This window comes from Harpia harpyja, chromosome 2 (assembly GCF_026419915.1).
Source record: "Harpia harpyja isolate bHarHar1 chromosome 2, bHarHar1 primary haplotype, whole genome shotgun sequence".
Lineage (NCBI taxonomy): Eukaryota > Metazoa > Chordata > Aves > Accipitriformes > Accipitridae > Harpia > Harpia harpyja.
Genome location: NC_068941.1, coordinates 29,420,872 through 29,430,517, shown reverse-complemented (window position 1 = coordinate 29,430,517; position 9,646 = coordinate 29,420,872). Strand labels below are relative to the sequence as shown.

Below are 9,646 nucleotides of genomic sequence, written 5' to 3'. Positions count from 1 at the left end.
CAGCTGGGCAGGAAGATGTCTCAGTTTGCTTGAATTTATGCCCTCCCTTGGTTGCATGACATGGGAGATGCCCCAGATGCCGTACTCTGGATGTTCTAGGTCCTGTAAGGCTTGTGTGACCTTGCAACCAGGAAACAGGTTGAGAACCAGGAACCTCCAGTTTAAGCTACTCGGACTTGTATTTTTCTGCTTTTTGGTCTGTATTGCACCTCTGGCAATGCTCAAAGCCCCAGCAGAGGTGAGGTGTCTCTGTGGGATGTCATAAATGGCACTGACACTGTTACAAGTGAGTAGACAAGAAATGGGGTTTTTAACACTAAAAGTTTATTGCACTGTAAGCCAGTGACAGAATTGAGCCCACAAACACTGTCTGCCTAATTTCATATTTTTCTATTGCATTTTGCGGGGGCAATGCATCCTCTCTTTCCCACTCCTGTTTTTTTTTTCCTTTTTCTGTATTTAATGTTCTGCAGGAATTGGGGTTACTTGCCCTCCCCGAACCTCAGAAGTTTCTCTGGGAGAAGCTGCATCACATTCTTGGTTTAGGGCCAACAGAGCTGTTCTAGAAATTGAGAAAGAGCTTGGGGAATGCCTTCTGTTTATCTTCAATAGTGTGGAGTTCCTGTGCTGCTTCTCCTGCCTCTTTCTTTTAGCAGGACCATTCCTGTGTGTGCCTTCAGCAACCAGCTTGCTTTCAGAACACTGGGTCCTCTGCAGTGCGCGTCTGCATGACAAACGGCTTCAGTTTCCCTCGAGTTTGGGTCACAAAGTAATCGATAACATCCTGAAGGCTTGGGAGTGTCACCTGTTTCACCAAAACCAAAAAACACCCAGACAAACAAACAAAAAAACCAAAACCACCAAATAAAACATGCTACCTGTGTTGAGAATACCTTTTAAAAAATGTGCTGGCAGGCTGGAACCCCTAGCAACATTTCTCAAACAACTGGTACTGGATTTACAGCCAGCATTTGGATGCAGTGAGGTCTAGGGCAGCCCGCTGCAATCGATGTTAACATTTTGACCCTTGAACATATAACTCCTTCCCTTCCATCAAATGAGTAAACAAACCAGAAGTGAGATTGCTCTCTGCACTGTTATGCTCTTCAATGACGGCTGGTGCTTTTTTCAGCAGATGGTGTAACAGCAGATGCTTTTTCAAACCCAATAGGATGTTTTTCAGGCCATAAGTTAAACATGTCTTAAGTGGAAGAAAACTGTTTTAAACCAAATAACAGGGTCCATACAGTCTTGCTCACACTTCAACTACGGTAATTTTATTTCTCAAAGTTATATGGAGTGCATTTTGAACTTCCTCTAGCTGCAATGAGAGCTCAGTTTTCATACTTAGTACTGAAGCCTGAGTTGAAAAAAAAAGAATTAAGCAATCTTGGGTGTTTTGTGAGTGGTTTGATTTTTATTTTTGTTAGAAGATGCTGATGTGGGGGGGGGGGGGTTCTATTTTTCTAGTTCTTAAAAAACCAACTTGTTCTTTGGGATCAGGTTAGTTGGACTAACAGGAGAGGCGAACTCTCCGCATACTTTGCTTTGACTCACAAATTATAGTTAGGAATTTACTAGGGCTTTTCTAATTTTCTGCAAAGTGATATTTCTTAACACCTGCTTAAGAATCTTCAACAAGGGAATTTACTCACCCGTTTTTCCAATTCGACAATGTAACTTGTTCCTGTGGACATCACTTTGTAGTGCTTTAAGCATGGGGCACTGAAAGAAAATGAAAGTTGATATGCTGCCTGAAATGAAATACTTTTGATGTATTGTTGTCATTATAAACTCCTCTGTAGGAGCAATGGGTGTGCTTTGTAATATCCCCGGAGCTTACTGAAGTGTGTGGCAGGGTTTGTTTTTTCCCATTTTAGTTTAGAAACACTGAGAACTGCAAATATCATTCCTGGTGTCTCAGATGCTTCTTGTTCTGAAGTTCTGCAAAAGCTAAAACATGGCAATTCAGTCAAAATGTGGTGTGTGTATTTGGATTAAGTTACTGTTTGAAAATACTTGTCTCATTTTTTGTTGTTCATTTTACAAAGGGGTACAGCTTGTTCCATTTTCATTCTGTGTGATGATTTCTTAAACTGAGTAGGGTCTCATGGCAAACAGGGGAAGCCCATTTACCCAAGGAAATGGGCTTTTGCTGGCTGATCTTTATTGCTTCTTTGTTAATCTAACTGGCTTTGGAGGAGGACAGAACCAAGAAATTGGTCTCAGGCCTGATTGCTGCCTCATTTTCCTTTCTCAAAATAGCCTGAAGGCAAGGCATGTGTTTCACTTGTCAACTCTGGGTATTAAGAATTCAGTTTTTAATACAATGCATACTAGTTAAGACTGAGATAATATATCGTGGAATCAACCTACTCCAGCTTGTGTCGGATAGTGATTGCGTAGTTCTTGCTGTCGCTGCTGGGACGCAGGATTAAATTCCCACATGAAGGGTTCTTTTCTAACATCTCTGTTGCTTCTTGCCAAGACACTGCATAGAAACACCTTCATAGAAGGGATGAGAGAAACGGCATGAATGTGAGTTACACTGGCAAGGCCACGTCATTCTGAGCTGCATGAAGAGACGTGGTCTACCAGGCTAACACCTCTTCATAATGTTAGGCTTATCCAGGGTAACTAGCCATGGCTGCCAAGAGGCATGACATCTGAGGGACTCTTGCTCATTAATGCTACTATAAGAGCATAATTCAGGACAGCAGTGCTTTGGCCTTCTCAGAGAGAAAGTGAAGCTTTCGTACAGGTATGATGCTTTCTGGATCCTTGGAAAGAATGTGAGAAGAGTAACCTGGATTTACCTTGAATTTCTCAATGGTAATCAGCATTTTCTCAGAAGGGCAGATAGAGCAGCCCAATGTGTGGCTTTCTGAAAAGTTTTTTAAGCATAGCAATATGCTGCACGCAGCCTTTTCAGAACAAAAGGCATGTAGGAAAGCTGCAGGAATAATCTTTCCCTTAGGAAATCCCTATAAAGGTCTTAAGATAGATTTTGTTCATTTAATATTATAAAAACCTTGTGCAACAGCTGAATTTTGAACCTCTGCATGGAAATAATACTTTGAAAGAAGGGAAGGCTCTTTAGTCAGGTTGGGGTTTGCATAGTTCAGTGAGAGCTTACGCTGGCATAGTGGTCAATGTACTGCTGGGAGGGCTTTTGCTGTTCAAGGATGCGCTGGAACAGTTGTTAAGCATAATCCTTCTTTTCTTTTCCTTCTCTAGCACTTCATGCATTCTTATAAGTTGCCCAGGTAGTAATGACTCATCTGGTGGAACAGACAGCTGAAAATGAACAGCGTAATTGAAAAGAAAATGAAAGAGTGGACAAACATTGTGAGGAATCGTTTCTGTGTGTGCATCATAATTAATCTCTGAGCGCAGCTGTGCAGAAATCTTTCTTACCTGCTTGGTTTAAGCAGCTGTGATAATCCAGAAGGTTTGGATATGCCTTTGTTTTGGACAAAATGTTGCACATGTGTTTTTGTTAGAATAGTGAAATAAGGATATCTGTGTCCTGATTTAGAAAAGATGTGTGTTGACGGAAGTGGAAATGATGTAAGAATCCACAACGGTATTTTGCAGTTGCTATACTGCGAAAGACTGTCTAAATGTAATTTAACCTGTTTCAGCCATCCTCAGCTTTTTAAGTGATTCAACTAGGCCAGTGTAATTTGTGAACAAACTTCATTTATTTTTCCACTGGTCATTATCAAAGAGGGTCTTGCTATTTTCAAAGTGCATTTAGCTAAGAAGAATAGTAGAATAAAACACAGGGCTGAGGGGTTCTCCGAAGTATGCAGTTCGGCCACTTCTTTGGTTATGTCTTTATCCCATGATAAAGACCTAGAGAGTTGTCTCGGAGCAGGCTCCCTTTTTCACAACTGCAGGGGATGGACTTGTGCTAGAAGTCTTTTCCTTCCTGGACAGCAGACAGTGGTTTGGGAACTGTGTCTGACTAGATACCATGGCAGAGTGTGTATTGCAGATGAACTGGGCTTAAATCAGCCTGAATTTTGATCTCCTCAGGAAAAAAAAAAAAAGAAAAAGCAAAACTAACAAAACCCCTCAACAGTTTAGTGTGTGCAAACACCTAAGAATCAAGGCTTTGTGCCTGTGGAAGCCAACTTCTGGCATGCAAGACAAAACCCCTTACAGACACTTTTGACATGAAGTGAGATATAAAACTCTTCCATACCTTTGTTACAGCGAGAATAAAACCCTTCCATTCTTTCCCACATTCACAGTCATTAGCCTGAGAGAACAAAAAATGATGGTGTAAGAATGACTACAGGAACAAAAAAAAAAGTATATTTCATGTAGAAGCCTCAAATAACTCTCACCCTTTTAGCAGTGTCATGCCTGGAAATGAGCTCCCTGCCAAGGTACAACACACTGAAACCCTGCACTTCCCCAGTACTTCATGTTCAATTAGAGGGAGAGGACAGAGGTGGGAAGGTAAAAAAATTCATATGCTTTCTTGGAGTAAAAGGAGAAGGTTACGTGGATCCAAGGAGAAGGCCATGCTAAGGAGATAGGTGAGTCTCAAGTATAAAACCTAGATAGATAGTTCCTGAGCACTACAGTCTGTATGGCTTCTGAATGGTGGGGTGTTCAGATACTTTATCCCCTTCTTGGTTTTACAGGTGACATGGGCCTGTCAGTGTGATACGTCCCAGTTTCTCTTGTGTATTTTCTTGTGCAATTCTGCTCGTTTCATATTCCCAGGTACTCCTGAGAAAAACTTTTGATGGCTCGAGGGGTGGTTTCCCTGGTGTTAAGTTCCTTTGCCCTACCTCCCTCTCTGCCTGCCTTTTGGTGCTGCCCAGCTGCAGGCTGTATGCTTGCTTAGATGTCAAGACGGCAGCTCTACTCCCACACCAAAATGGAGCTCTGAATATCTGTATGAGATAGAGTGGCTTACAAATCACAGTCTTCCTCTTTTTACCTTCAGTTCTACTTCCTCATTTGACAGCATCAGGATGAACTGTCCAGAGCCATTTTCATCTGGATGAACATTGGTTGCTGAAGTCAAAGTTGATATATCTAATTTCTGTGAGTACTAAGGAGGGGGGAAAAGAGAAATAGCACAAGTTGTAATTTTCACAAAAAATCTAGCTGCTCTCCAAAGGAATTTGTTTAGAAGAAAATAGATTGAAACTTTTTTTTTTTTGCTAGAACTTGGGTTAAGTTAACTGACAGACGAGCCAAAGCTCAGTCCTTTTCTTCTGCTTACAGAAGCTCTTGTCACCAACAACGTACTTGCTGGATTTTTTGCATCCTAATCTTCATAATCACAAACAGACGAAATCCAGGAGACCTCCCTGAGTATTTGCTTTGTGACTCCAACTAAACCCTCAGCCAGAGTACACCATAATGATACCAAGGACTTTCTCCTCAGCTGCATAAAGGAAAGTCATGTTACACACCACAATAATTTTACCCTTGTGTACAGCTGAGGAAAAAGGACTTGGTAAAATTATGGAGAAATATGGATACATTTGTAGCTCAGGTGCCAAAAAAATACTCCTTTTTTGTTTTGACGAGGCAAACTAATATGCTATAGTTTGTTTCACACTGGGTTTTTTTGATCTCAGCCTTTCTGTTACAATGTTCAGTACTATTTTTTTGGACTATGCAGATGAGAGAGGAAAGGGTACTGAGAGGTGTCGGGAGTATATAAGGATTACTTGATGAACATAATTGATGCACTTAATCAGATGGGTAGTTACATAGATAGCACATTACTCACTGTTGGGGCTTTCTTATCATCATAAAGGAAGAGCATAGTTCCTCTGAGTTCTGTCCAATACACTCTAAATTCCTGTTGGAAAGGAGGAAGTGTCAGTTTGTGAACACAATCTTTTCAGTTCCGACAAAATGCTGAAAGTGAAAGAACTGCTAAGGAAAAACTGTGTCATCACATGTTGGTTTTCAGTATTTTAAAGATCATTAAAGAGCAAGTATGTATTTTGCAGGCAGTTTAGGCAAAAAAGGTTCAGTAAGTAATTCTTTACAGGCAAAAAGATATATGGGCTCTAGGCTTTATTTTCTAGTATCCTAATCCAGCATGGACCTAGAAAACTTTTAACTAATTTAAATGCTTTAAACATTTGTCAACAGTTTGTCAAAACAATTTAAAGGGGGTACGTAATGGAAGTCAAATATATTTTAAATGGCACTTTAGAATCTTGCTCTCCCTCAAAGGCATACAAGTGGAAAATAGTGCAAGATGAACATGTATAAAGACTCCAGTCTTCTGAACACCATTCTCTTGAAGTGCCTACTTGCATTGAATTTTGATCCTGCCAGTTTACTTGCTATAGGGAGAAGATCATGGAGCTTGATGGTAGTCTGACCTATTAACTGGATTTCTTGCATTTGAAGTGGTATTTTACATGCTTTGTCTTTAAATTATGACTATGGCAACTACAATTGTCCACCTCTTCTAACTGTTCCCTAATCAGTCATGCCAGAGTGACGGGAAAGGTTTTTCTGTTTTCATGTGCCCCTGATACCCTGAGAACTATAGTGGTTACGGGACACTCAATTGGGAAAGCAGCTTCTGTAAAACAGAAACTGTTCGGTTTTCGGTTTACTTACCTGTTTTGTGTTTGTTGTTTGGTGTTGGGGGGGGGTTGTTGGTTTTGTTTGGTTCTTGGTTTTGTGGGGGTTTTTTGAGGCGGGGGTTTAAAACATAGTCACAAAAACTGGGAAAAGAAATAATTTGTGAAGTCTGACAGGTCAGACAAATTACAGTGAGCAATATTCCCTAGACTATCCTGTAGGTGATCCTTGCTCTTTACCCTGCTAGCTCCTAACTAGTCTTTCTGGTGGTTTCTGTCAAATTACTAGTGTAAAATTTCTATAGCATTCAGCCTCTGGACCCCAACCTCTGAGCACTGCAGTGTTGTGTTAAGGTGAATGTCCTTGTTAAACCATCTGTCCTTGGCAAAGTTAATGAAGGCTGTGAATACTTGCTGTGGTATGGGCCTGGATGTCATGGGAAATTTTTGAACTGCACCTTATGAAATGGGCTTTCTGCTCTATGGAAATGTAGTAATAGTAGTTGCTGAGGAGTACTTGTTATAGCCAGGAGTATGTTTTTCTCTTGGGTGTCTGGTCTCTCAAAAGTGATAATACACCTCATCAGTCCCATATAAGTCTCTTCAGATCGGCTGTGTATTATTGCTTTGCCCTGTTAGGTTTTGTTATTCCAGTATGGTAGTTACTGAATTTCAGAAGGAAGGATTGTTCAGGGGGAAAAAAAGGTTTTACGTGAAAGGATATAAATAAAGGAACGTAACAGGGAGCTTTATTAAGCTTGCAGCTGTTCTCCGGCTAGATACAACGAAGTAATGCATTGATAATTTCTAGTGCTGCAGAAGAATTAATAGTAAAATTATTAGTCTACTTTTTTGTTTCATGGAGTTCCTGTTTTCTGTGGTACCTGGTTGATCCTGTGTTTGTGAACCACTATGCTATTTTGGTCTTTTAGCACTGCGTGACTCTCGTTTTCTCTACTCTGTCTGTGCTTCTCCATCTACAGAGATGTGAGTGTAGGTAGGGTAAAAATTACTTTGTAACTCTCAGTACAGGGACTGTCATTATCAAGTGCTAAGAAAGGGCAATCAGCTTGACTAGGGACGTGCTCTGAACATACATGCTATTGTAACATACACAAGCATGTAGGCGTTTACAGATTTGCGTCTTAAATAGTTATCTTAGGTCAAAAAAACCCCACTCTTATTTTCCGTTAGTCCACGTATGTTAAATCATCAGCCCTTACTAATAAGAATAAAAAAGATGTAGAGAATCTCACGTATACCTCAGGTGGCATGTCACTGAAGACTTCGGGATGGATACTGTTCTCCAGTAAATGGAGGATGCGTCACAGCAATATAACCGTGTCAAACTTTGCTCTTGGTATTAAAAATATTGCATTAGCTTTTCACCATGGTGGTAGCTATGAAATCAGTCAAACTCAATCCACATTTCAGTAGGTAATAGTAAATTATAATGGAATTCTGGAGATATTGATGGCTACCTTACATAATTTATTTTACTTCCCCCTGTCCAAGAATATGAACAGAAATAACTAGATATCATTATTCCAGTGCAACCATTTGTGTCAGCCAGTGCTGAGAAACATCTCCCCCCATAAACCTGTAGCTCCCAGCAATACATTTTTGAAGAAATATTTCAACACATCCACTTCCTTACCTGGCATCTTGAGTGCCGGACAGACAGGTAACCTTGGAAGTACAAAGGCAGACCGGTGATGCTCTGCCTCTCCTGGAAGATCCGCCGGGGGGCTGGCTGAGGAATTTCCTCAGGGTGTTCTCTAATGCCTCTCAGCATCCTTTGGGTTGCTGTGCTCTCCCCCCCCTCCCGTTGTTCTCAGTCTGCTCTGTATCAGCCTCAGCCAGGAAACTCACCCTGATGAGAGGGAGGAAAAAGCAGCACCTCAAAGAGGAAGTCTGTGTACTTGCTTTTAGGTCAGCACACACCAACGACTCTGTGTGGTGTATGATCATGGGGGGAACCAGACTGAATGGATTAAAAGGATCTTTTCCTTTAGAGTGTGCTCCTTGGGTTTGCTCAAGGGGAGACATTCAAAAGATGAGCATGCTGGTACAAAAGTGCATTATTACTGTGATGGGTGTCACCTGGAGGTCTTGGTGGAAAAGCCTGCTTTTTATGGCATACAGCACTGTACTTTTCATGGGCTGCTGCCAGGGAGGAGATTGCTTTTAGCTGCCTCTGAAATAATATTTAAATTTTTCATTGGGAACGTGGATTAACTTTGAGACTATCAGAGTTGAACTTTCTTTAGCAAATGGCTAGGGGGATTACAGGACCCTAAAAGGAATATTGAAAATAAATCTGCTATGATTGTTTATAACTGGCAAGGATAAATCAACTTCGCAACGTGCATCCTTTATTGGATGCAGAGGGGAACATTGCCACCAAAGATGAGGAAAAGGCTGAGAATACTTAATGCCTTCTTTGCCTCAGTCTTTAATAGTGAGACCAGTTATCCTCAGGGTACTCAGCCCCCTGAGCTGGAAGACAGGGATGGAGAGCAGAATATACCCCCCATAATTCAGGAGGAAATAGTTAATGACCTGCTATGCTGCCTGGACATTCACAACCCTATGGGACCAGATGGGATCCATCCAAGAGTACTGAGGGAGCTGGTGGAGGAGCTTGCCAAGCCACTCTTCATCATTTATCAGCAATCCTGGTCAACAGGGGAGGTCCCAGATGACTGGAGGCTTGCCAATGTGACGCCCATTTACAAGAAGGGTTGGAAGGAGGATCCAGGGAACTACAGGCCTGTCAGTCTGACCTTGGTACCGGGGAAGATTATGGAGCAGTTCATCTTGAGTGCGCTCACATGGCATGTGCAGGACAACCAGGGGATCAGGCCCAGCCAGCATGGGTTCATGAAAGGCAGGTCCTGGTTGACCAACCTGATCTCCTTCTATGACCAGGTGACCTGCCTAGTAGATGAGGGAAAGGCTGTGGATGTTGTCTACCTGGACTTCAGTAAGGCCTTTGACACCATCTCTCACGGCATACTCCTTGAGAAGCTGGTGGCTCATGGCTTAGACAAGTGTGCTCTTCGCTG

The 9,646-nt window shown here is 41.7% G+C and overlaps 1 protein-coding gene across 1 annotated transcript; it reads right to left on the bottom strand.

The window, feature by feature from the left end:
* Positions 1 to 616: 616 nt before the first annotated feature.
* STAP1 (signal transducing adaptor family member 1) lies at positions 617 to 8,479 on the bottom strand. Its single transcript, XM_052774104.1, has 8 exons — positions 8,236 to 8,479; positions 5,765 to 5,836; positions 4,961 to 5,074; positions 4,211 to 4,267; positions 3,137 to 3,297; positions 2,377 to 2,505; positions 1,656 to 1,725; positions 617 to 805 (listed from the first exon to the last, which is right to left on the bottom strand). The coding sequence occupies exons 1-8, from the start codon at positions 8,371 to 8,373 to the stop codon at positions 695 to 697; spliced, it is 852 nt and encodes a 283-aa protein (XP_052630064.1). The 5' UTR covers positions 8,374 to 8,479; the 3' UTR covers positions 617 to 694.
* Between the last annotated feature and the right edge of the window lie 1,167 nt (positions 8,480 to 9,646).